This window comes from Vigna angularis, chromosome 4, assembly GCF_016808095.1.
Source record: "Vigna angularis cultivar LongXiaoDou No.4 chromosome 4, ASM1680809v1, whole genome shotgun sequence".
In the NCBI taxonomy this organism is placed as follows: Eukaryota; Viridiplantae; Streptophyta; class Magnoliopsida; order Fabales; family Fabaceae; genus Vigna; species Vigna angularis.
Genome location: NC_068973.1, coordinates 8753857 through 8781796, shown reverse-complemented (window position 1 = coordinate 8781796; position 27940 = coordinate 8753857). Strand labels below are relative to the sequence as shown.

Below are 27940 nucleotides of genomic sequence, written 5' to 3'. Positions count from 1 at the left end.
TAAACATGTAACGAGCTCGGTCGAGTATCCACAGACGAACGGACAGGTGGAAGCGGCCAATAAAGTCATTGTTGCGGAGCTGAAGAAAAGGTTGGGAGGTGCTAAGGGAGCCCGGGTGGATGAGCTTCAGGAAGTCCTTTGGAGATACCGTTGCACACCGCACGGTACAACTGGAGAAACCCCGTTCAACCATACATATGGAATGGACGCCATGTTACCAGTAGAGGTAGGAGAACCTACCGTCAGAAGGGAAATTCAAAATTTGCAAGATAACAATGATGAGCTCCGAGTGGAGTTAGACACCTTGGATGAACGAAGAGAGATTGCAATGATTCGAGCGGAGGCCCAGAAAAGACTTCTTGCGAGACGTTACAACACCAAGGAGAGACCCCGACAATTCGTTGAAGGAGATCTCGTGTGGAGAAAAACGGCCGAAGCCCGGCGAAACCGAGCGGCGGGAAAATTAGCCGCAAATTGGGAAGGACCCTTCAGAGTGGTTGAAAACTTAAAGAACAGAGCATACCGCTTGGAGTATCCGACGGGAAAGGCTATACCTAATACATGGAATGCGTCGCATTTGAAATTTTATTTCAGCTAAGAATTTTGTATTTTTTATTCCATATCAATAATACTATGATTTTTATCACATGAAATTTTCATCATGTCATAGCAGGCGAGCGGGTGAGTCAGATTTCTTTCGTGAACTCTGACCTTGGTCTTAGGGCACGCTTCTAGAGAGCTCCTAAGACCTAAACCTAGCAGGTGAGGCAGATTTCTTTCGTGAACTCTGACCTTGGTCTTAGGGCACGCTTCTAGAGAGCTCCTAAGACCTAAAGCGGCGATAAAGGACCATTCGCGAAGACTTGATAAATAAAGCATGAAATTAAATGAGGCATATGCGTCCGAAATAAGTGCTCAACAGGTGTGTATTCATTTAAAATAAGTCTATTACAAGGTACAAAGGTAAGAAAGCAGTAAAATTCTATGTCTAAGACCTAGGGTTGGACATCAGCCCCATCGGTCTCTTCGATTACTTCAACGACAGCTTCAACAGTTGGGACGGCCGGAGGTGAGGGTGGAGGAACATGGATCGGAACTAGTTTCTCATCTACCACCATCATGCTCACGTCAAGACGGGGATCGTCGGTGGGAACTTGAAAGAGGAGGTTGCACTGGGCGAGCGCTTTTTCAAAACCGAGCAGATGCTCGTTCATAACCTCATCACCCAGAAACTTGTTGTCTGCCTCCAATTTTGTCAACCGATCCTGAAGCGAGTCTTGATCAGCCAACAGGCCGTCCCTCTCTGCCATCAATTTCGTATTGGAGGCAGTGGCTTTTTGGAGGTCAAGCTTTGCATCGTCTAGAGACCGTTGCATGCGGCGTTGGGTAGCACGGGCCTCAGCCAACAGAGTGCTGGCTTTCTTCTTGTCCTCTTCTGCCATTCTCTCAGTCTCGGCCAGGCGGAGGGTCAAGTCCTGGTTGGACTTCACGGCAGCATCGAACTTCTCTTGAAGAACCTGAAACTCCGTGGAAGCCGAGGCTCTCTTCTGAGCGGCATAGGCTAAACACATCGTCGATCGAGTGGCCAACTCCATAGCCATGTTGGAGGCCTCTTCCTCGGTCATCCCACTGACTAGAGCCTTTTCCTCAGCGAAAAGGTCAAAGTGGATGCGCTTCGCCACCCACGAGTTAGGACTCAACGGCCCAGAGAGGGGAGGCCCGTCGGGCAGACTCCTCTTGGCATGTTTGGATTCGGCAGATAATTCCCGAACGACCTTTCGTTTGCCCTTCTTCTTCGGGATGGGCTCTGCCGGGGGAGCCTTGTCGGCAGGACGACGAGCGGAATTGGGCGTAGGAACTTCGGCAGTTGGCGGAGGAGGTGGTGCCTTTTGGATTGGTAGGGACGTTGCAGGGACAACAGCGGTGGTCGGGGCGCAGGAGGAGCTCCCTCCTGGTTTCCTTACATCGCCCCCCCTCTGGGCGAACAGGCGAGCGAAGGTGCTGCTCTTTGCTGGATCCATCTTGGATAGGTAATCTGCACATAAAAAATAAATTTAGATAAGTTCCAAATGACTGCTCAACAAAAGGTGGTCAAGAATAGCTTACCAAACACGTTAGAAGGAAGATTTTTGTTGCTCAGAAAACCGATCAGTGTGTGCGAAGAGGACTTGGGGGGCAACTGACTCAGTTGGCTTATCAAGTCTAAGTCCTCGGGTGTCATCCGTGACCGAGGCCAAGAAATAACCTTTCTGGGGTTATTGGTCCAGTAAAACGGAAACTTAGCCCGCCCGTCCGGGAAGCAGAAACTTTGGTACCCAACTTCTAAAGGGACGACCTTGAAAAAATCCCCTTTGAAGTCTTTGTACGAGCTGTTGAAAAGAGACAATAAATGTCTAGACCCGATCGTCCGAAGAGAGACCCAGGGTTTCGACGGATGCGGTTGAACGTGAAAGAAGTAGAGGAAGGCCCCAGGCGTGGGGTATAAGGCCAAGCCCGTGCAGATAGCGGAAAACGCTTGCATGAACGCCCAACCGTTCGGGTGCAGTTGGGTAGGAGCAACGTTCAGCTCCCTCAGAACGCCCATTTGAAAATCCGAAAAGGGCATAAGAACCTTTAAATCTTTAAACATTGTAGCGTAGGCATAAAAGAAGTCTGTGGGGTTGTTTTCCGGACCGTGGCATACGCGCTCGGTCATCTGACAAACGGCTAGCTTGAAATGGCTAGCGTCCTCGGCAGCCATGACCAGACTAACACTACCGACAAAATCCTTAAGTGGACGGCGATGGTGGAAAGAAGACGAAATTTGCCTAACCTCGTGGGGAGCCCAGTCATAGCCAACGACGACAGGCCAATTTCGGGGTTTACCGTCCCAAGCATCGGTAGAGTCCAGGTTAATAACAACTTCTTCGGTCGCATCACTGTCTGCTAGGAGATCGGAGGAGTTCCCTGAGTTGGTGGCTGCGGCACCCTGACCGGCGGCGACACCCGAGGAGGACGATGAAGCACCGACTTCATCATCAGCGTACCCCCTGCCCTCTTCGCCGGAGAAATCGGAAGACATGATTACCTGAGAGGATGAAGATGAGGAGGATAGGAACGAGAGTGCGAAGTAGAAGACACTGGTGACGACGAGAAGAAAGGAGTAAAAAATTAGGGCAAAGGTGGGGGCTATTTATACAAGGTAAAAAGCGATTCACCAAGCAAATCTGGAGCGTCAAAAGTAGAAAGATCTGACGGTCTGGGCGATCTGACGGTTCATTAGCAGAAAGATCTGACAGTCTGGGTGATCTGACGGTTCATTTGCAGAAAGATTTGACGGTTTAGGCGATCTGACGGTTCATTTTCGCCTTTCCCGCCTAAATTTTACAGTCGTGACTCTACGACTTCCCGCCCTTGCAAATATCCACAACACAATTGAAGGCTTTGATAAGGGAAGATGCGAGTCGATCAGAGACCACTTCAAAACCCTACGCAAAAATATTTGGCTAGGGCTTGGGAGACTTGTGTTACTATTGAGTAGGATCGACCGACCGGATATGCTTAGTTGCTACTGAGTAGGTTAGACCGATCGTCCAAGGACGATGGGAGTATTAATAAAACCGACCGGGTACGTAAGGGTTATGGAAGCTGGTAAATCCCGGTCGGACGCCAGGGTTACACTCACGAACTCTTCAGCCGTTGGCTGGAGACAACCTTTTGAATGTCAATGAATGCATAATTAATGATATAACGGTCATTGTCGAGCAGTTAAGGTGAGCATTGATCGTCATTAAGAGGTAAATTAATGGATAATATTCTTTGAAACCATATAAATAACAATTGATTGAGAAGGTAAACCCTCTTATTTGATTAACTTTCACTAGACCCGCAAAGATAAATTATGACTTGAGCGTCGGAGTGTTTTCTGCAGGTCACCCCACTTTGACATTGAGAGACGAAGAGTCAGGAGGTAAGGCAAAAGCAAGAAGGATCGATCGGTGAAGGAGGAGCGTTCCCGAGCGGTAGCAGTAGGAGTTTCCCTCGGTCCCTTTCAGCAGAAACACTTTCTAAACTAGTCACGCTCTGGTTCCACACGTCTGTGTGCCAGTGGATGAAAATTAAATCTAACTAAATGTGTGAAATTTGTTTAATACAATCCTGTCAAGTTATTACATTAACAGCATTTCTATTTAATTTTATCATAAAAATACCTAAATCAGCAAAAGGGGAAGAATTTCTTGTTGATGAAGCTTCAAAAGGTGCCTTGTTTGCAAGCTTTTCCTTCAGAGAATAATAGTCTTGAATATTATGATCAGCTATCACTCTACCAAGGGAGTGTTGATTTTCTTCAACACACTCCTTTGTTGGTCCTACATGAGATTCAGAAAATATGTCATCTCCTTAATTATAATAATTTGTTTGCCTAAGAATACGCCAGATAAATCATGAATTGATATCAGTTGTATATAAAAGATTCCTTACCTTAAAAGGCTACGCAAATCAGGCAAAAGGATATTTGTAATGATGACAAGTAATTATCTATAAATGTTCTGATCATTATTGTTTCTTTGGTTTGATTCATTCTTCCTTTCACGTTTTCATGGTGAGGCTCGTGGTTTCTATCTAGTACCTGTTCTCTGCCTGGGATTTATGCTTTTGTTCAAGTTGCGATTTTTATTTGTGCTCACAGTTCCTATTCCTGTCGTGATTTTTGGTTCCCATTTGTGTTGTTGTTTTATGGTTGTGCTTGCGGTTTCATTCTTACTTGTGGTTCCAATTTGTGTGTGACTTTTGTTCTTGCTCGTATTCGTGACTTTTTCTTTTCGCTTGCACTTCTTCAACCTAGTTTGTTGCATTTTCGTAATGCTTCTTCACAGTTTTCTTTATTTCATTGGGACCCTGTTGCTTGGCCATCATAACAACTTCAAATAAAGACAATTTTTGTGTGTTTTAGTAACAAGGATTATGAATGCCCCTTATATGGGTTTTCCAGGCCATTGATGTCTCGGAGTACAACCCCACTCTCCGCCAACTATAACCTACTCTTTTATTAACTACAATAACTACATGAATACATTAGTGGTAGGAGTAATGTCTAACTGATGACACAACCATTTTAATTATATTAATTTTCTTTTATCAACCAACCACCTTAATTGAGGGGATGTCAATCAGCAAATCTTTTATCTCCTTAGTTATATTAATTTGTTCTACTAAAAGAGGATACTAATTCAGGAATTAGGGTATTTGTAATCATGAATAGTAATTATTTGTATATACTCCTATCACTATTTACATAACGCATACATTTCCCCTACAAGATTCATTGTCTCATAATAATAAAAAAAAATTATGGTAAACTTGCAAACCCAAGGCATTAAATACTTTTCCTAGATCCAGTTACACTATGGTTCTATATGACTAATTGTGTAAATTTCTATACAATGACACGGAATGAAAATGAAACAGAGTAAATGTATGATAACACTCTTTTTAAAAAACAATCATGGTTATTAAATTAAAAGACTAGTTCTGCTTAATTATATTATACAAATAAATAGGTTAGTTAGGCCATAGATCTCTAAAGGATTGCCTAACTTATTTCCACTCCATAAATAAGTGCAAGTTCATAAGCACAGTGGTTCAATTCCATCAAAACAGATTAAAGCAAAGACAAATTCAACCTCCACTTAAATTCTGTTTTTGAGAATAAGAACATGTATGATAAACGTTAAGAGGAAATACAAGAATGGAGATGACAACAAAGGTGGAGAAAAATTCTCACCTTTTGATAACGAACAAGAAGCATGTTTACTAGTCATTGTTTTCTTGTGTATTTCATCATTTCTTTGATGTTTCCCAAGTACATTAGTAGATGAAACAGGATGACTTGCTCCAGAAGAGAGTCTAATGACTTCATCCCCTGTAAGTAACTTCACTTTTGCAGTTTTGTTTCTTTGATACATTTTAGAAGCCCTTGAGCCAATACCCTGATCCTCTTTAAGTGGTGAAGTTGACACACACTTGGATCCGCAAGGCTCACAGACCCAATATTCTGGAATTATTAAGGTATGAAATTTCGTGCAATAACTGAAATAGTTTGAAAATAACATGAAACAATATATCAAAGGCACTTAAAGAATGAATATAAATAGACAAAAAACGAGAATGGTATGTGGACGATTATTACGCATGTTCATGTCCTCCTTTGCATTTAGAACAAGTAAGTAGTACTTCTTTCCAACCAATAGCACCACATATCTCACAACATGCAGCCTGCAAAGAATAACAAACACATAAATATAAATATCTACTACAAAGAATAGCCAAATTAGTGAAACAAAGTCTTAATATATACAATTATTCAAACCAACCAATCTAGAATGAGTAGAATGTCTTGCAAACATGCATAACCAATAAAGAAAAAATGACTTGTATACATTTCAGTTTCAGAAAAAGTTTGCATCCTAGGAAAACAAACAAAAGTTAAATATGTAAATTCAAAAGTCCAACTTCTACAAAGACAATTGGTTCTTGAAGATCTGTTAAAAAATTATGCAACATACTAACAAAACACGAATTTCTCTTTGCTGTATTGAACATGTATTTCAATTATTTGAACTAAACAAAATTCTTACTCTAAGGGCCATGTAAAGATGTATGATAGTGCAAATGCTAATTGGATGAACTATGTTTGAGACTGACATTCTATCATAAGACACCGAATTCTCTTTAGAGGAAACTTGACATCCATGAAAGACCAGAAACAAACTGTAATTCTCAAGTGAAGTGGAAAATATAAACATAAGAAAGATTAAAATGTATAGAATTACAGCTAGTGAAGTTTATGTGTGATAATGCAGCAACCTTGAACATTCTATCAAAACATCGAAGATTGATTATCACTTTGTAAAGGAAAAGAAATGAGTGTGAAACAATTGGTATTGGTTTGTAAAATCAGCAAATCCCCACTACCCATAAATGATTCAAATGTAAAAGTTATCACATTTGTGATTTATTTAAGAAAGAATTAATAACACTATTCAAAATCAATGAAGTAATAAGTAAAATTTTGACCCTTAAACAAATTACACAGTACACTAATGTAAAAATGACCAAATCCCAACAGCCCCTCATCACTGATATTAACTGCACAGTAACAATAACAAATATAATCAATGAAAATAATTAATTAATAAACAAACAAACAAAACTATAAAGAAATAATAATAATAAAAAAAGAAACAAGAAAATTATAGCAGAATGAGTTCTTGTATTCTTTTTGTTTACATTGTCATCTTCTTTGTGTGACTTCATTCCTTCTGGAAGAAGTGTGAACTGAAAAGGAAGACAAATCGACAAAGGGTGAGTCCGAGCAACCTTTAATTTTTTTTTTAAATGCATGCAATTAAAACAGTGTTTGGAGAATGCCGGTAGCATCAGCAGAAGTATAAAAAAAAAATGTTTTTTCTGGAAAATTTTGTGTGAACTAAAATGGAAGAGAAAACGATGGAGGTGACTCCTGAGAAGTTTCATACTATTTTTTTAAAGCAATGCATGTAACTGAAAAGTGTTGGAGAATGATGGAGAACAAAACACAAAAAATGATGTCTTGCTTAAATAGGTAGAAAGCAAATAATAGGAAAAAGGGATTAAGAAAGAAATATCTGAGGGATAGAATATGTTATGCTGTAATTCTACTTACAGCAACAAGCTCAAAACAATGTCAGTGTAAGATTGTGCAAAACTTCCTCAATAAGTTTTTACTCGTGACGTTTCGTATTATATTTGACAGAAAACAAATATGTGTAAAACAAATCAAAATATTGTAAGTGACGTTTCAAATTATATTCATTTTAAATAGAATTATAAAAGAATATTGTAAGAGAAAAATGATTGCTATAAGAAATATTTAGCTTCACTTGTCTCTATACTTTTCATGATAAAATTATTTAGGGTTAATATTTTAAGACAAATACATTTTAGAAAATGATTACTTGTTGAAATTCTCTTCTGAAATTATATTTTTTTAAATGAATTAATAAAAACAAATATTAAAATTTATATTTTTATTATAACTTTTGACAAATATTTCAGAAAAACTTGAGTATTTATTTTATGATTTAAGACAAAATATATTCATTTCTTTAAACAAATATTTATATTACATTGCACTTTTAAATAATTATTTAATATTATTGTAAACAAACCTTAATAATAATGAATATCATTAATAATTTTTTTAGAAATTTATTATTGATTTTATAGCATAGAAAATAAAACAAAATAAAATTTTAAACACTCTTAGTATTTTCAAAATTTTATAAAAAAAAAACTCCATTTCATATTAAAGTCTAAAAACTTAACGATATATATATATATTTTAAAAAAAATACTTATTGATGAAAGAGTAAATAATACAGAGCCAAAGGAGCACAAGTATGCAATTAAAACAAATATAAAACATCAAACAAAAAACATTTATCCCAAATTCACTATGTATCAACAAAATAATTTAATAGTGTGTGCAAGTAATAAATATTAGACACTAAATTATATTTAAGAGATAGGTTCCTTTTTAAAATTATTAAATTAATTTTTTTTATCGATAGTATTGCATTTATGATATGATGAGTATATGAGATTAAGAGAATATAAAATAACAAATGAAAATATTTTTCTAAAATTCACTATATATAAAAAAAACAGTTTAATAGGTTGTGCAAGTAATAAATATTAGACATTAAATTATGTTTAAGAGATAGCTTTCTTTTTAAAATTATTGAATTAAATAAAAATTCTTTATTGGTAGGATCAAATTCTGAAATTTACACATATATAATGGATAAATATACGTTTAAGCAAATATAAAATAACGAATAAAAAATATTTATCTAAAATTCAAATATATATATATATATATATATATATATATATAATATGTTTTTAACCTTTTAATTTTCAGTAAAAATTGAAATTAATTCTTTTTAAAATTTAAACCAATTTAGTTCTTCATTTTTACTTAAACTTAACCAGTTAAAAAAATTAAATATGTGCACGGACCAAAATTGGTGACTTTTTTTAAACATGTCTCAATTTATTTGATTTTTGTTTCAATTTAGTCTCTATTTTTGTAAAATTGTTTCAATTAGGTCATTGTCCCGTTAGTTTCGTATTAATACCATTGAAGAAGTGTCACGTATCGGTTTGTGTTTTTCTGAATTTTTTAAATATTTTTTAATTATTTTTATTTTCATTTTTTAATATTTTATTTTAAAAAAATTTTTTGCCACATGTCATGCTAAGATTTGTGTTACATGACAATAATAGTGTGACATGATACTGCTATTTGTCACTATCAAACCACATGCCATTGGAATGAGCTTCTAATTACTAACGACCTAATCATGGATCAATTTGTATTAATCATGTTTTGTTGTAAGTTAATCATTATCAAGTCTAATACTTCTTTAAGGTAATTGTTCGATCTGTAGTAATGACCGTTGAGTCTCGGGAATGGTCTTCGTGGTCATTCTTGTGGTATTCCTGATCGCATGGACCGTCTGATCCATAGTTGACTGGATGGTCGTACAATATAGGCCCCCAAGCCTGAGCATATAATGATAGCCCCACATGCCATAGAGAATTGTTGGTAAATTTTGATAAAACCAAGAAGAGTATGGTGAAATTTATTGATGACAGCACTTCAAAGGTAGAGGGAGTTGGTGATGTTTTTATCAGAAGGAAGAATGGCTCACGTGCCATTCTAACTGGTGTGTTGTTTGTGCCTGCAATAAGGTACAATCTTCTGAGTATTGGACAGTTAATTCAAAACGGCTTTACAGTAGTAATGGAAGGCTTCAATAAGATTGAGGTGTTTGATAAAAGCAAAAACCTGATTTTGAGGATCAAGATCTCGAAGGATAATACATTTCAGATCAGCCTAGTGAAGTCAACAATGTGTGAAGAATTTGGCGTTATAAAATGTGAGATGAATACTGATACACGGACTGGTAGTGAGGAAAGTTTGGTGCACGTAGCTATGTTTGCAGGTGCAAAACCGATCGGTCAAAAGGAAGCCTTGGCAGATGCAAAACCGATCGATCAAACAGAAGCCTTGAAGAAATCCGTATGGAGGGATGCAATGAGAGAAGAAGTTAATTCTGTTGAGAAGAATGAAATCTGGAATTCAGCTGACATTTCAGCTGGGAAGAAGATTCAGCTGACATTTCAGCTGGGAAGAAGAAAAGCGTTGAAGGGAATACTGCCAAAGAAGCATGGGGTGTCACAGGTGAACCGAGACATGGCGAACACCAAAACACCCGACCACAGCGTTCATTCAACCGAGCGGAACATCGCTCAGGAGTGTCAAACTGGAAACCGCACTCACACCGTTCGGTCACGTCACACTCACATCGTTCGGTCACGTCACTCAATTGCTCTTTTGCACGGTTCGATCTTGGTTGCACAGCTCACGCAAATTGGCATTCGCCTTTGCCATGTGATTGGCAGGGATAGTTGTTCAACAGACTGGCAAGTGCAAGTTCTATGTGTCACCGAACACACCATTCGGTCATACACCGCTCGGTCTCGCCATCACACCGCTCGGTTGTTCTAAGAAGAGGATGGGTGCTACCTCCATAGGTACTTGGCTTAGAGGGGAGTGTTGGCGTGTAAGCCAAGTTAGTTTGTTAGTTAGCCTTGACAGCTGGTGTTTAACTGTCCTTGGCAGTTGTTTTTCCTATTATAAATACTGAGTCTCTATACCTTATAAATAGTTGATTTTGAGATCAGTGAATAATACAATTTTATTGCGTTTGAAGTTTGCTCTTTTCTTTCTCTGCTCACCTCTTGACCGTTCGGTACAAAGTGCTTAATCGTTCGGTGCTACTCGTGGCCTGCTGGGTCGTCCTCTGGCGTCAGTGTTGTAGTGCTCTGTTGGTGTGTGTTCGTAGCGTTCGGTGCAGAAGCATTATCGTTCGGTCAGACGCAAAAGGCATCACAAATCGTTCGGTTAGGCGCATTTGGTCCAAACCCTGGTTCTCTTCGTGTTCCAACAGTTCGATACAACACAAAAGCTACCACTAGAATAAAAGTGGATGCTACGGGAGAGTAGGATGGATGGTGCGCTTGTACTGCCCATTTCGGGGTACGGTTGACCTCCTCATCTCTTTATGATGCACACACACCAATAATCAAATGTTTAAATAGATGACTGTTCCAAAATTAGACTAACGTAGATGCAATATTCTTAGGTGGTAAGTTGTTTTTCTTCTCATTTGGTGAACAATCTTCCTACAAAATTTTGTTGAAGGATCCAAATGCAGTCTCAGGATATCATTGACAGACTTCTGATAGAAACCATTTGATTTGTACTTATGCAGTGTAACTATCAAGACTCGAAGGCTTTCTACTTCTAAACTTGGTTACCTTAAGATAGTTGTGAACCTTAGTTGTTTTACTAGGATTATGGTTTGTAATGATGTATAATGAACTTGAAGGTAAGTGTAATACAAAACATATGTGGCACGTAGCAATTTTCATGCAGACATTAAGGTAAATGCTTCAAAACATAGTGGAATAATAAGCAGTCTGTTATTACACTTTTCAAATAATAAGCCTCTTGGGTTTATCTTTCATAATGCGATCAACTTTTCCCTCCACATCTTTTCCTCCAATCATATCAATTTCCATATCAACTGTCTCCATGCCTTCATCACTGTTAAATTGGCGAAAGACTCCCCATAGGAAATGTCCAGCCTTTACTTCAGCAATAACACCTGCCCACATTAATGTCAACAAATGTTGATTGTGTAATGCAAGCAAATGGGACAAACAAATTCCAAATAAGGTTATGTTAAACATCACTATAAAATTTGGCATTTCAGCTAAGCTGACACTCTAAAACCTATCAATCATTTACCATTACATGAAAATTTATTAAAAATAAAAAATAAAAAAATACAAAGCATAAGAAACCAACCAAACTCACGATAAAAATTAATATTTCAAACCTGCTCTCTCCTCCCAGAATTTTGATATGAAGGAAGCATAAGAAACCAACCAAACTCACGATAAAAATTAATATTTTAATATGCATTAATGGAAGGGAATTGTAGATCAGGGTGTAAAGAAAAAGCAGAGCTAATGAATGAAGCCGTTTAGTTTACGTACCCCTTGAGTCTACGTCGAGTTGATTTGAGGTAAATACTAGCAACTCCACTCCACCAATAAAACTTCTTAGCATTGCTTTATTGTCATTCATAAACTTCAATATGTCATTCAGGTCCTTTCTGAACCTACATTCAATTGAGAACATGTAGGATAAGTAGCTTAAACCGCAATTGCCCACATGGCTGACACCAAAAAGAAAAAAGGAAAATGAAAAGATCAAGAAAATAGGAAGAAATGACCTATCAGTATGTTCTGATGGAAAGAAGTACAATGCAATATCCTGAAGGTTGGGAGAATCATCTGGGAATATGTCAGTCAAGACATTCAATGCAGGAAGTGACTCCAGTTGCAGGACTGATGGCATTTCTCTTGAAAGTTTATATGCTTTCTTGTTAACAATGCATGGTGGTTGGGCCTCAAACCCATCATAAATTATGCTAGATGCAGCTGTTTGAAGAATTTGGATCTGACCCCTACAGAATGGTCTACAACATGTTAAATTTGAGATGAGTAAAACTGTAACCTTCACCCAACTAAATGTTTGCTGTTTCAAGTATCATATTCTTGCAGTAAATTCCTCAATTAATGGACACTTGTATGTACATAGTAGCATAGCAACCTCTGCTCTCATATAATGCTAGGAAACCATATAGATAATTGCTTGTTTTGATAATAAATAAGAATCTAAACCTATGTTCTACTCACAGAAGTGTTTTTGAGTAGCCAGAAAGTTTGAATTTACTAACAAACTCAGTTTTAAAAAAAGAAAATAATAATAATAAGTGTTCAATAATTTAGCAGCAGTCAAGATGAAAGTGATCCAATAAGTTCACACCACGGAATGTAGAAGGGATTTTGTTAGGAGATGTCTGGACAAGTATCGTCACCACCATACTTGAACCATGCCCTTATAATGCAGCAACAAGTTGATGAGAAATAAAAATTACAAAAAAAATGTCTTATCATATTAAGTGAGGTTGTCTACTACATGAATCACACATCTTCGGACTTAGAAACAAAATTTTTAAGAATATTATTTATCATGAAATTCTATGATATAATTTCCCATAGATTTAAAAGTATGGGTGATGTAGTAGTGTTGAGAATACAGCATCAATAAGACTTAAACCCAATCACATAAGAGATTGACACCACTCTCTACCCAAAACCTTAAGACAATGGATTAATGTTTCTTTACCTTTATATAGTGTTCTACTTTCTCATTTTTATCCAATGTGAAACTTAAACTCATACTTAGAATTCTAACAATCTGAAGTATGTTGGATAAGTATTCTAAAAATATCCCATTTTTTAAAATCAAAGGTATGGTTGGAATAAGCCTATGATATAATTGCAGCTTATTAAGATGAATTTTGTACTTTATTTATATATTATAATTTCGCTACTCTAACATAGCTAATTATAAAAGTTCATGGCTCAAGTCACATTCAAATAGGGCTTCAATACAACTATTTTCTATATTTTGAATTTAAATTTTGAATATTTCGAATTAAAAAAATTAGATTCATATAATATAGATCATGCTACCTCCTTTGTTGCTACATTGAGCGCATTCCTTGTAAGAAAAAACACATAAAATAAACTAGCCTTCTTTCCTCTTATTTTTCCTCTCCCTATTCCCCATTTATTTGGCCTTTAAACTTAATAGAAGTGTACACATCTGTGCCCATATGCAATTTGTTATTAATGTAAGGTATATTATTAGATTTCGTGTATCGTCAATTTCAAACAAATTGTCCAATCACATAGTGGGGCTTCATAGTAAGTAACCTTTTTTCTTTCACATGTCTAAAACTTTAAAATACCTTAATTGATTTTCTGTCATCTTTCTCTTAATAGGTATTACACTTATCTCCTCATGTATCCTTTATAGGTATGGTATAGAGCAAGAGCATTGAGAATTGTAAAGAAATTCTAATTTATGATTATTTCAATAAGGAGCTAAGGTTTGATTGGATGAATTTTTCCTTAAAGATTTATAGAAGAGAAAAATAAAATAAAGAAATTGAAATTAAATTCTCCATGAATTAAAATTAACTTATGCACAAGCTAATTTATAGAAGTTCTCTCATATAACTTTCCTAAATCCTTATTTTTAATTTGTGCGTAGGTTATGGAAAAGCTTATGTAGTTTTTTCTTCTTATTTTTCTCTTTTAGAAATTTGTACAGAAAAGTTATTCCAAAGAGATCCTAGACACATTAAACCTAATTCTACACGTTCCAATAGTTCAGTTGAGATTTCATAGAGGTTCTTATGTTTTATGAATTGTAATAGAATGTCATTATAGTTTAGAAGGAGGAATTTAAAATTTTTTAACTCTTCGGACTTAATCACGAATTTTACAAGATTAAAACCATTTATTTTAACAAAAATAAGCATATATATCTTGCATATGTGATTGCTTGTAACTATACCCTAACATGGCCGTATTTGTTTATGGAATGGGTTATTTACCACCGTAAAGGGAAGGAACAAAACTTCATAGATATTCAAAATAAGAGAAAAATTCCAAGCACAAAAGCTCATAGCTTTTATCCACCCATGGACAAGGTCATTCCTGAAACTGAATCTGCTTGAAAGAAGTAATTCGTAGATAGTAAAAGATAGAATTGAAGAGAGATCGATAGTTCCAATCTCATTGTAACCACCATACGAAATTTAATGTGCATTAGGAAGGAAGAGCGATGCAAGGTAAAAAGGTTATCAATGTAAAGTTTAAGGCAAAAAAAAGGTACATACCTCCAAGCATGAATTGAGGAGGGTAAAAATTCACGATAAAGGTTTAAGTTTTTCTGAATACTCTGAGGGTCACTCTTTTCCATATTAGACCTGTTACACTCAGCATGGTCGCTAGGTTCACCACCTAAGGAAGAGAGAGAGCAAAAGGAAAGGTGATGAAATAAGATATGACAGCTTGAGAACCCCACAAGATGCAAGTGACTAACATCGTCATACATCATTCATATACTATATATTGTTAGACTTAAACACAAGAGGAAAGTCCAACCCAAAAAAACTAGTTCATTAGATGGAAGAACCTCAAGAATTAAGTGCCACATCATATAGTTTATCCTACTCGATATAGAACTCCTATACATACATAATACAACCCATACATTTGCACGTAGAGATGTTAGGATTTAACACCCGTAAAAGCATCAAACGTAACACAGAATGAAATCATATAAAGAAAGTATCCTTGCTAACCAACAATAGCGAAAGATTTCGTTGCTGATAAATCTCCAAAAGGGGCATCTTTTGTAGCCTTTTCTTTCTGAGGATCATGGGCCTGTACATTTTTGCCAGCTACCAGTCCACCAAAGGGTTGCTGATTTTCTTCTATACACTCCTGGGTTGATACTACTAGAACCATAGTCTCATTAAAAAACAAATCACAAACTTATCTCCTGGTAAATTTCAAAAGCAGAAGATTTAATACGTTTTTTTCTAAACCAGTCATACTGTGGTTCTATATCTCTGATAGTTCAAACTCTTATACAGTCAGTGCCAGTGAATGGAAATTAAATTTAGACTCGGGATCTGTTATTACAAATTTCTACAAAAGCACTTATACGAGAGAAAAATAAAATGAGTTTCTCAATAAGCTAAAATTTGCTTATGCACAAGTTAAAAGTAAGAAAAGTTATGAAAAGCTTTTACAAATTAGCCTATTAATGAGCTAATTTTACCTCATGAAAAATCTCATTTCCTTTTTTCTTCTTATTTTTCTCTCGAAAAAGTGTTATGCAGAAACGTATCCAAAACAGACTCTTTATATCTGATAACTTCTTTTAAAACAATCCAGAGAGTTATTAACTTAAATATTATTTCTCTTTAATTATACATACAAATGAAATGAATCCAAGCAGTGGGTGTAAGAAACTCTGACTACACAGGAATGAGCATGCTCAAGTCCACATTTTATTTCCATCAAATCAGATTAAAACCAAGGCAAGTTCAGCAGACTTAAAACTTTGTGCTTTCATGAACGTGCACCATAAATGCTAAGAAAAATAGACATGGAAGCAAAGATGGAGAGAAATTCCCACCTTTAAACAATGAGCAAGAATCATGTTGGTTAGTCATTGTCTTCTTGTGTACTTCATTATTTCTTGGAAGCTTCCCAAGTACTTTAGGAGGTAATATGGGAGGAATTGATTTTGCAGTCAGGGAGGGAATCTTGGAAATAACATTTTTGGATCCACCAGAAGCCTTCGCAGAAGAAAGTCTAATGACTTCATCCAAGTCAAGGTACTTCACTTTGGCTCTTTTGACATATTGTTTCCTTTTACTAGCACACGAACCGACATCCTGATTCACTTTACGAGGTGAAGTTGAATCATGCTTGGGTTGGCAAGTCTCACAAAGCCAGTCTTTAGGAATTATTGTGGTATTAATTTGAATGCAATAACTGAAATGGGATGGATATAGCATTGATTAAGAAAAAAGGTTCTATGCTGCACTTATGCTACTGCAAGGCATATATAATGAAACATAGGCCAAACCAAAGCCAATAATTTGCCAAGCCATACAAAAATGTGTAAAATGATTATGCCAAATTAAATTGTAAACTTGCACTTTTTTAGTCTTTCTTCATTCTTGTTAATAATGCAAATATTTACAGTTTTTAGGTTTTCAAGCTTCCAGGCAAAAAGAATGCAAATTCAAATAGATAGGACAGATATACCACTTGTTTGCTTTTTTTTTCTCATTTTTTAGTTTTCTTAATAAGACAAGAAAGTAATTATGCCACAAAAATTAAAATACTGAAAGAAAATAAATAAGTATATGAAAGAGAATGGCCAATTTGAGATCATTACACATGTCGAATTGCACTGCATTTAGAGCAAGTAACAACTTTTTCTATCAAACCACGAGCCCCGCATGTATCGCATTGTTCAAGCTGCAAGGAATAATGAACTTATAAATATCTATATGATTAAGTCCAATTAATGTCATACTCCATAAATATAAGGGAAGCGAGGGGATATATTATGATGGAAAAGCTAATTCGGTGAACTCTTCTACAGGGAGATTCAATTTGAAGACACTGATTTTCTTTGGAGGAAACTTGATACCCAAGAAAAGTACAAAGCAAATTGCAATTCCAAAGTCAAGTGGGAGAGATAAAAAAAAATGTTAAGACAGGTTAACGAATATGGAATCACTACCGTTAGGAACCAAGAATTGAAAAGAGAAAGCAACAAAAATAAGAAATAGGAAAGTCCTCTCTCCTTCAAAAAGTTTCCCTCATAAAGGATTTCTCCATTCACAAAGAGCTAATGCTGAATGTACAAAATGAACATCATTCCTCTCTCCTATCCCTCTTCCCTTATTTATATCTAACTGACACCTCAATTAACTAATTAACTCATTAATATTCTAACTATCTTGACTAACTTCTCCTTACACCCTAACAATCCAACCTTCCTAAAATTCAACCTTATCCTCAAGGCTAGAATTGTGGAAGCTAGATCCCATGTTCATCTTCATCCCCATAACCTTCATTTGCCCACCTAAAAGCATTGGAATGCTTTCTTGCCATAGGAATGGGAACCCACTGTCACAACATGCAAGCACAGGTTTGGCGGCTTTGGTGGTGGTCAGGACGAAACTAGAATGTGTATGACATGAAGCACTACTACTGCCACTTAGACCTCCTTTTTCACTGATTCCATTGCTGAGTTATCATCCATAGACACATCAAAGTTTAATGCCAAAGGCTCACCCAACTCATTGAAATTCTAATATTCCAATACCATAGATGTTCGAATCACCTTCATGATTAATTATGAGCTCAACAAAGAATTTTTATTATGGAAATGTTAATTTTAAAAACAGTTATGCGCGGTTGCATCTCCACCTTCAGGTTCATTTTTGTTTAAATCTAAAATTGCGTTATCAAGACTCTAATCTTTACAGCCCACAATTTTCACTCTCTTTATTGATGCATCCACTTCTTCCTCCATCATAATCTTTGTTTCTCTTGCTAATTTCACTTCATTTTTGTTTTCTTCTGCACTACAAAGAATGTGAGTTTTTATTATTGAACCTTCTTTATTCTATTTTCTGATTTCAAGAATTGCAATAGGTTACCATCACACTTTAAAATTGTTACTCTTTGACTCCGTTTCCCCTTCTATGCTTCTACCAAAGGTGTGTAGCTCCAACCTTTTTGTCCAACAACTGGCCTCCACTTCAATGCATTTTGATCCACTTTCCTCCATTTATATATTTGTCTTGCTCAATCAAATGTGGATCACCCTCTTCATTCAATATCTTGGGTAGCATGTGTTTCAGCTCTAAAATGTTGGTCCTCTCTTTCAAGAACACTGAGGAAGTTTCCATTTCTTTGCTACAAACTTCCATCTCGGTTTACTCTCTTTGCTTCATGGCAGTCAATCATTCAATGATGTGGCTACCACAGCTATCTCTGAATAGAAGCAAAGCATTGTCATGCCCTCCATGCTCAAGGATGCATATCGTGGCTTATGCAATGAATGAATTTTTTGAACCTCATGAATTTTTCAGCCCTAGCAATCGATCTGCACCCAAAATCTACTAAAATGAGCACCCTTCTTCTCTTATCTTCTTCTTCCCCTATTCATATCTAGCTAACACCTTCAAGTAACTAACTAACTCATTAATATCCTAATTATCTCCTAACTAAATTGACCTTATGCCCTAATAGAAACAGTGAAGTTTGTAATTGATAACCTAGCAACCTTAAGCAACTCCAAAACTAGTATTCTATCAAAAGCCGTGGTGATAAACACTCAGAAAACTGTCCCCTTGAAAACTACTTTTTAAGGGGAGAGGATCAAACATTTAAGTACTTCATCGAGCATCCCAAACTACTCAAGCTGACACTTAATGCCACTTCAGTTTGCCTTTCTAGCCAGCTCCACTGTAGAGAGCCCGTTTTGAAAAACCGAAAACAAGTTTTGATACCAATTGATAAGCAGTAGGAGAACCCTCTCTTAAAAGATAAGAAGTGATAATAAAAATATGAGCATATCAAACTACTCCACGGGAGACTTAACCCAAATCTCCATCATACCACCCTACCCATGTTTGTGTGCATTTGGGCAACCATCCCTTAAAAGCTAGTTGTTGTTAAGAGAGGAAGAATCAAGTATAAAATTACTTCATCAAGCATCCTTTAATACTATGTGTGGGACTTATACTCCCTATAATACCCAAGTCCTTATTGTACCACCAGCCCCTATGCAGATTGTTCTTTTCAACACACCAACAATATACGTTGATACCAATGATAAGCATCCAAACAATTGGGGAACCCCCCCTTAAAAGTTAGTTGCCAAGGGGGAGAAAGAGAATCAAGCACCCAAATACTCCACCAATCATCCCACCATACTATTCAATGTGGAATTTAAATACTCCATGATGCCCAATCCTTATCACATTCACACCGCCACTTTGTAAGGGAAAAACATTGAATCTGAAAAATTCACCAAGCTTCACATATTACAACCTTGGTGCATATATGACTCGTACCAACGAACATGGCAATTAATGAAAGCTAAAGTGTCCCCAAAAGAAGGAGGAATTTAACAATTTATTAACTCTAATAACAATGGTTGTAATTAACACTTGCCAACTATACCCCTAAGATACCACCTTAGGAGCTTAACATGAAAGCTTCTTACTGTTTCAAGGAAGTATTATTCAAAATCAATGTAGTGAGTAACAAATGATATAGAATTTTGACTTCTAAAACAAATTACACGGCACAGCACGATGCTCTAAAATAAAAAAGAAAAAATACAGCAAAAAACCATACAATACAAAATGATAATCGAACACACAAAGGACAAGTGAAGAGCAGAGATAAGTTGTTTTTTGCTTACCATGATATTTTCCTTGGGTAGCTTCATTATGTTGTTGGGGGTACTATACCCTTGTGACAGAGAAGGGTGAGTCCTAAAAAGCTTCAATTTTTAACATTCTAGAAAAAAACTGAAAGCATGCAATGAAGTGTGAGAATGTATAAATAAAAAAATCTGTTGTTGCGGACCTTGTTCGACTCCAAGGTGATGAACTTGCTGAAATAGAAATACTTGACCAAATAATACGAAAAAGGGGTTGAGTTTGCGTGAGGAAAAAGCTCTTTCTTCTTCCTTCTCACTTCTACAACAGCATGCCGAATGAAAGAGAAAGACTTTAGCTTGGTGGTTTCATTTCACAGCACAAAACATCCATAGCTCTATTCTCTGCAAAACTCTGTGAATGCGTGAAACTTCCTCAACAAGTTTCATTACCTCTTCTGGGTTGAGAAGAAGACGAAAGGGAATGATAAAGAGAGAGAGAAAACCGAAAAAAGAAAAGAAAACCATTTTGGCATTTTGTTCAGGTCAAAGAACAGTCAAAGCATGACCACGAAACAGGGGCACCTATTTTGGATCATTTCCATTACGTGCTTGTTGGCATCGTTTGAACAAAAGGAAAACTAAAAGACTTTATGGTTTATAATTTTTTAAATGGATCAATTCAATTTTATATTTTTTTAATATTTGATTGTAATCCATCTTAATATTTTTCAATAACAAAAATAGCAAAACGAGTAAATTTGTTTATGTTCTAAAGTTTGAAAATTAATTAATTAATTTTAAAAGTGTACAAATTTAAATTGGATTTATTCGTTGTGCATGTGATGGATCATTTATGAACTGTCTCTAAAAGTATATTATAAGGGTACACCAATTATTTCTTATTATCATGATTAATCAAATCACTTATGATTATACTCTCTTAACCTTAAAGAAGGTTAAGGCCTCTCAAAAAAATAATCCTCTCACATATAACAATTCAAGATCAATTGGTATATTTCACAGTGAAAATTATAAAGAATATTACAAAAAAAAAACTATAAAATCAAAAAAATTGTATATTGTACTTGTGCAATCTTTGTCTTCAACTTTAATCTTTTATATGAACTTGAAAGATGATCATTACAACTCTTTTTTTATTAAGTCTGATCTTTGCTTGATATTTAAAAGAGAATGAGAATATTCATCTACACACTTGGTTAAAAGTTCAATATAGAAACACCTAAATGCTATCGTAATATTAATTATCAAACTAAATTTTTTTAACATAAATAAAATAATCATGATTATTTATACCAAAAAATATATAATATATTAAGTTTAAATCGTTAAATACATATAAATAGGAAAAAAAAAGTTGTAATTCTAAATTTATTAGTTTTTATAATACATTAATTTCATACTATTTGTTTGAAAATAAAATATTAATTTACTATCATACATAAATTTTCATTTGTAATATACACTAAAACATTATTATGCTTGTACGTAAATTATATAATAAAACAATTCACAATATGATATATTATCTAACCATATAATAAAATATTATAATCTATAATAAATTAAATAAATATAAAATTTTCCAAATTCTATTATCCATAATTATCTTTAAATATTTTTAATGAAACTACAAACCATAAATCAACTAAAAATAATTATATAAAATCCATATTATTATTTAAATTGGAAAAAAACATAACATCATTAAAGTAATTTCATATCTACATAGCATCTGCTAAAATTATTTCTACATCTTTTGCATGGTCCAATTCTCATGTGATATATTGAGGTTTTTTTTTTAAGGCTCAATAATTTTCTTAGTTTTATCCATCCACTAATACTAATATTCTCAAGATTAAATTAACTCCTTCTAAACAAACAACCCTCATAAAAACTTATTTATCCCTAGAACTTTAGTCTCACAGTCCCGTTTAATCAAAAATTTCATTACATATATTATTAATCAAATTTCCAAAAATTCATTTATCTCAAACTCCACATGGATTAAATCAAAGCTTGATAGTTTAAATTACATTGCCGAACTCCTCTCCATACCTTTCAATCACTCCAATATCAAATGCATCAACTTATTCCCTAACAACAAAAATCTAAATCAATACCACTACAATACAAATCTATAACCCACCACGTGTTTCCAAATAAACAAAAAATTTCATTATAAACTATTTAATGGATTTAATAGTAACTCATGAATTTAGTCTTAATAAATTATCACTATTTGTAATAAAAAAATAAAAAATCTCTTAGTTTATTATATACATTACAACATTACTCAAATAAATGTCCCTAGTTATCCCATTATTACACTAGCTTTGTAGTTGAAAAGCTTAACAAACATTATCAGACAATTGTCAAACAATAAGTTAACCACACTATCTTTTATACGATAAACACAACAACTGAAATAGTTATTTACAAAAAAAAATAAAAATAAAAACAAGCCTGTGGGAAAACAAAGATCAAGGTTCACTGTGGAAATCTCGCATTTAATTTTGATTGCTAATTTGTTGTGATTAGATTAGATTTGTTACTGTTATTGTTCTTTCCTAATTATATGCTCTGAATTGTAACAACTCCTAAAGTTAAGGGAGAACCATGTATTATAAGATAGTGCAGTACAATAAATAAAGGTAAGAGATGATTTTATCCCAAAATATATTTCTTCATGGTATCAGAGCGGTAATCGTATCCTGAACCATGACCTCATCCGGTAAATCATCCTTCACCACCACCGGCAAGAACTCATCCTCAATCGGATCCTCCCTTAGCCAAATTGCTATAGATTCCTTCACTCTGCAAATTACAAACCATAAACTTTCTGGTCACAATTATCTTTCATGGTCACAATCCGTTCGTATGTTCATTCGCGGAAAAGGAAAATATGACTTTCTTACTGGTGCATCCGTTCAGCCTGCTGAAACCGATGCTTCATACAAAAATTGGATTGCAACGAACAGTATGGTGCAATCATGGCTCATCAGTTCAATGATGCCCGATATCGGAGAGAATTTCTTGCTTTTCTCCACCGTAGCGGAAATTTAGGAAGCCGCCAAGTTGACCTATTCGATTACAGATAATACCTCTGAACTCTTTGAGACCGAGAGCACTCTACATGATCTCCGACAAGGTGATAACTCTGTCACTGATTATTTCAATTCATTGACTCGATTATGGCAGAAAATCAATTTATACGACAGTCATTCATGGAAGTGCTCCGAAGATGCCCTCACATACAAACAGGTTGTTGAAACGAAGCGAGTTTTCAAGTTTTTATCAGGTCTTAATAAAGAACTAGATGAAGTGCGAGGACGCATCATTAGCACCAAACCGTTATCCTCTTTACGTGCTGCCTTCTCTACTGTCCGACACGAGGAGAGTCGGAGGAAAGTTATGTTGAAAGAGCAGATTGTAGAAGCGCCAAACGAAACCTCAGCGTTGAATTCAGTTGATTCCAACGCCTTCGCAGCAAAGGGCCAAATCGACAACAGACCACGCAAAGGCAGACAATATTGTGACCATTGTCGCCGTCCGGGTCACTCACGAGAAACGTGCTGGAAAATCCATGGCAAGCCGCTTGACTGGAAACCTTTCAGACCCTCAGGAGATTCATCAAATCGCACTGCCAATGCTTCCGTTACAACACCTGCCTTCAACAAGGAACAAATGGAAATTCTTCAACAACTTATCAGTGGAAATCATTCCACGACACCTTCGGTCCAAGCCAACACTGTCATGCACGAAAATAGTGAGCATAAAGCCCTCCTCACCTCCGCCGACAACCTTTCATGGATTGTTGATTCTGGCGCATCAGATCATATGACTGGTAACTTGTCTCTATTCTCTACATTGAATTCGTGTAATTCGATTGCCACTGTGACAATTGCTGATGGAAGCAAATCACCGATAAAGGGGGTTGGAACTGTTAAACTTTCTGAAAAACTCACATTGACTCAAGTTTTTTACATTCCTGATCTTAAGTGCAACCTCTTGTCAGTGTCAAAATTAAATAAGGATTTGAAATGCTTAATAGTATTTGAAAGCAATTTGTGTCTGTTTCAGGAGCGGGAGTCAGGAACGATGATTGGATGTGCTAAACTCATAAATGGGCTCTACCATTTTTCTGCATATAAACCAAGTCATCATCCTCATCCACGAGAGTCAATATCACCGTCTTATCCTTGCTGTTTTTCTTCAAATAAAATTGGTGATGTTATGCTTCTTCATTACTGATTAGGTCACCCAAATTTTGGGTATCTCAAACACTTGTTTCCAAATTTGTTCATTAATAAAAAGGTGGATGATTTTTTCTGTGAAGTGTGTCAGTTGTCAAAACATACTCGTGCATCTTATATTCCATTACCATATGTTGCATCAAAACCTTTTTCAAAAATTCACTGTGACATTTGGGGAGCCTCCGAAGTCTCTTCAATCAATGGAGCTTGGTGGTTCCTCATTCTTGTTGATGATCATACATGTCTATGTTGGGTTTACCTTATGAAAACAAAATCCGAAACCATATCAATAATCAAGCAGTTTCACTCAATGGTTATTACTCAATTTCAAACTCGAATAACCAATTTTCACTCGGATAATGCAAAAGAATTTTTCAACAAAGACCTTAGCAATTTCTTCTCATGTAATGGAATTATTCATACGAGTTCGTGTGTTTACACACCTCAACAAAACGACATTGCAGAACGTAAATTGCGTCATTTGTTACAAGTAGCCTGGTCAATCATGTTCACCTCTCATGTTCCTAAGTTTAATTGGGGTGATGTTATTCTCACCTCGACATATTTAATCAACTGAATGCCTTCAAGAGTCCTTAAGTTCAAAACACCATGTCAGAAACTCCAAGAGTTATTTCCAGCTGACCGGTTAGTTTCCCGAATCTCTCCAAAAATCTTTAGGTGTTCCTCTTTTGTCCACTTATATAATCAGGAAAAACTTGATGCAAAGTCAATTAAATGCATATTTGTGGGATATTCACCAACTCAAAAGGGTTACAAATGTTACTCTCTCTCACACACAAAATATTTCATCACCATGGATGTTACATTTAATGAACAAGAGTCCTTTTATCCAAGATCTCGGCTTCAGGGGGAGAAACAAAATTATGTTGAACCCTCAATCTTGTCCTCAGTTTTCCCAACACCCATACCCTTGCCAACAACCGAACCATCTCAAATTTCACGCCAGTTTGACGTTGCCAGTCCAACCACCACGAGTCTGTCAATTCCAATTATCCCAAACACGAGTCAGTCGAGTGTCCCAAACATGAGTCCATGTCCAACAGAAGAAGATAAAGTTCGATCACATATTCAATCTGAGTTCCTGACTTCTGACACTGAGCAACATGAAGAGCAACCAGGTACTATTAATTCATCTCAAGTTCCTAATTTTAATGATACTAATGTGGATCTCCCAATTGCACTAAGAAAACAATCTCGATCATGCAGCCCTTATCGGATGGAGGACTACATATATTATGGAAATTTGTCAGATAGCCACCATGCATTTGTATCCTCTCTTGATGCAATCCAAATTCCACAATCCATTGAAGAAGCTCTTAGCGTCACTGAATGGAAGCAAGCCGTACAGGTTGAGATGAAGGCTCTGGAAAAGAACAACACATGGGAGTTAACAACTCTTCCTCCGGGTAAGAAAGCAGTGGGTTGTCGATGGTTGTTTACGATAAAGCATAATGCAGACAGAACTGTGGATAGATTAAAAGCAAGATTGGTGGCAAAAGGGTACACTCAATCCTATGGCCTGGACTATAGTGAGACATTTGCCCCCGTAGCAAAACTTAATACGATCTGTATCATACTCTCTCTTGCAGCAAATTTAGACTGCCATTACATTAATTTGATGTGAAAAATGCCTTCCTCAACGGTGATTTGGAAGAAGAAGTATTCATGTGTATTCCTCCCGGTTTTACTACTCAACAAAATCAAGGCAAAGTGTGTAGACTCAGAAAGTCATTGTATGGGCTGAAGCAATCTCCTAGAGCATGGTTTGACAAGTTCACTAAAGTCTTAAAACAAAACAACTACAGTCAAAGTCTAGCCGACCACACATTGTTTACTAAACACTCATCATCCGGGAAGTGCACCATCCTGAGTGTGTATGTAGACGACATTGTAATCATAGGAGATGATGTCGAGGACATAGCTCGGCTTAAGACTCTTCTTGCTGCAGAATTTGAGATTAAAGATCTCGATCAACTACGATACTTCTTGGGAATGAAAGTTGCTCGTTCTAAGCAAGGTATTTCGGTATCTCAGAGGAAATATACGATGGATCTACTCAAGGAGACAAGTATGATCAATTGCAAACCTATTGATACCCCTATGGACCCCAATCATAAATTGTATAGCCGATTAACTGAAGCCGAAGTTGATCGAACACGATATCAAAAGCTTGTTGGAAAGGTCATATATTTGGCTCACACTAGACCTGACATTGGGTTCGCTGTAAGTATGGTGAGTCGTTTCATAAACAACCCATCTGAGACTCACATGGAGGCTGTTATGCGAATTCTAAGGTATTTGAAATCAGTACCGGGCTTGGGTTTGTTATTTAGAAAGTCTGACAGACGGGGAGTTGAAGTGTTCACCGATGCTGATTGGGCAGGTTCTCCAATTGATAGGAAATCAACCTCGGGTATGTGCACCTTTGTCTGGGGAAACCTTGTCACTTGGAGGAGCAAGAAGCAAATCGTCGGTGCTCGAAGTAGTGCAGAAGCAGAACTCCGATCTCTTGCGAATGGTGTATGTGAGGGATTATGGATTCGTAGATTGTTGGGTGATATGAAGATATCAATTAGTGGACCGATTAAGCTGAATTGTGACAACCAATCTACACTAAGCATCGCCAAAGATCCAGTACAACATGATCGTACCAAACATATCGAGATAGACAGACACTTCATCAATGATCACATTGAGAGCAAGCAGATTTCACTGAATTTTGTGCCTTCAAAACACCAAGTTGCTGATGTGCTTACCAAGCCACTTCCACGAGTGAACTTCACTTATATGACAAACAAGCTTAATCTAGTTAACATCTATGATCAAGCTTGAGGGGGAGTGTGGGAAAACAAAGATCAAGGTTCACTGTGGAAATCTCGCATTTAATTTTGATTGCTAATTTGTTGTGATTAGATTAGATTTGTTACTTTTATTGTTCTTTCCTAATTATATGCTCTAAATTGTAACAACTCCTAAAGTTAAGGGATAACCATGTATTATAAGATAGTGCAGTACAATGAATAAAGGTAAGAGACGATTTTATCCCAAAATATATTTCTTCAAAGCCAAAGTAAAACAATATTTTAACACTTTTAAACATTATATACTATAATAATTTTAAAACTACAAATACTATAATAATATTAAAACTAATTTTAACTTCTCCGCAAGCACAAACCCAGTTAGATAAACAATCAATAATAAAAGAAATTCATATTTCTTTCTATAAAACAAAAATAAATAAAAATAAATCACCAATATCAATCCATTCAACAACCTTTTCATGTAATAATAATAAAAAAAAACATATTTATTGATAAATATGGAGTGTCACATCAATGCTTCTCTTCTCAAACTAAATATAGGAACACTTTCCTCCCTGCTACTTAATGTTCATTAGTAAATAAACTATACCTTTATAATTTCCATATTACATGAATCATTATTTTTCATTATAAGGTCATCAACTATTCACTTTCATAGGATTTTTTGTTTTCTCATATGAAAAAATTCAACTACTTAATTAAAAATATAATAAAATTTACAAAGAAAAACCAAATATCCTTGAAGATCACATAACGCAAAGAGGATTAGATAAACAATCTTCTATTTTTCAATAATGACAAACTTTGAACAG

At 35.7% G+C, this 27940-nt stretch overlaps 2 protein-coding genes across 6 annotated transcripts; both read right to left on the bottom strand.

Annotated features, from left to right (window-relative positions):
* Positions 1 to 995: 995 nt before the first annotated feature.
* LOC108331807 (uncharacterized) lies at positions 996 to 7608 on the bottom strand. The gene is made up of 6 exons (XM_017566747.2): positions 7518 to 7608; positions 7270 to 7317; positions 6170 to 6255; positions 5765 to 6069; positions 4191 to 4349; positions 996 to 2035 (listed from the first exon to the last, which is right to left on the bottom strand). The coding sequence occupies exons 1-6, from the start codon at positions 7536 to 7538 to the stop codon at positions 996 to 998; spliced, it is 1659 nt and encodes a 552-aa protein (XP_017422236.1). The 5' UTR covers positions 7539 to 7608.
* Positions 7609 to 11455: 3847 nt separating this feature from the next.
* LOC108330054 (uncharacterized) lies at positions 11456 to 20563 on the bottom strand. 5 transcript variants are annotated; one of them, XM_017564511.2, is made up of 9 exons: positions 20215 to 20563; positions 20048 to 20120; positions 16997 to 17079; positions 16226 to 16587; positions 15384 to 15539; positions 14916 to 15039; positions 12393 to 12638; positions 12154 to 12278; positions 11456 to 11759 (listed from the first exon to the last, which is right to left on the bottom strand). In XM_017564511.2, the coding sequence occupies exons 2-9, from the start codon at positions 20072 to 20074 to the stop codon at positions 11587 to 11589; spliced, it is 1296 nt and encodes a 431-aa protein (XP_017420000.1). In that variant the 5' UTR covers positions 20075 to 20120; positions 20215 to 20563; the 3' UTR covers positions 11456 to 11586. The 5 variants fall into 5 exon arrangements, with proteins under 5 accessions (XP_017420000.1, XP_052733147.1, XP_052733148.1 ...); XM_052877187.1 differs by having other exon boundaries at positions 15384 to 15536; XM_052877188.1 differs by having other exon boundaries at positions 12393 to 12626; positions 20215 to 20560.
* Positions 20564 to 27940: the final 7377 nt, after the last annotated feature.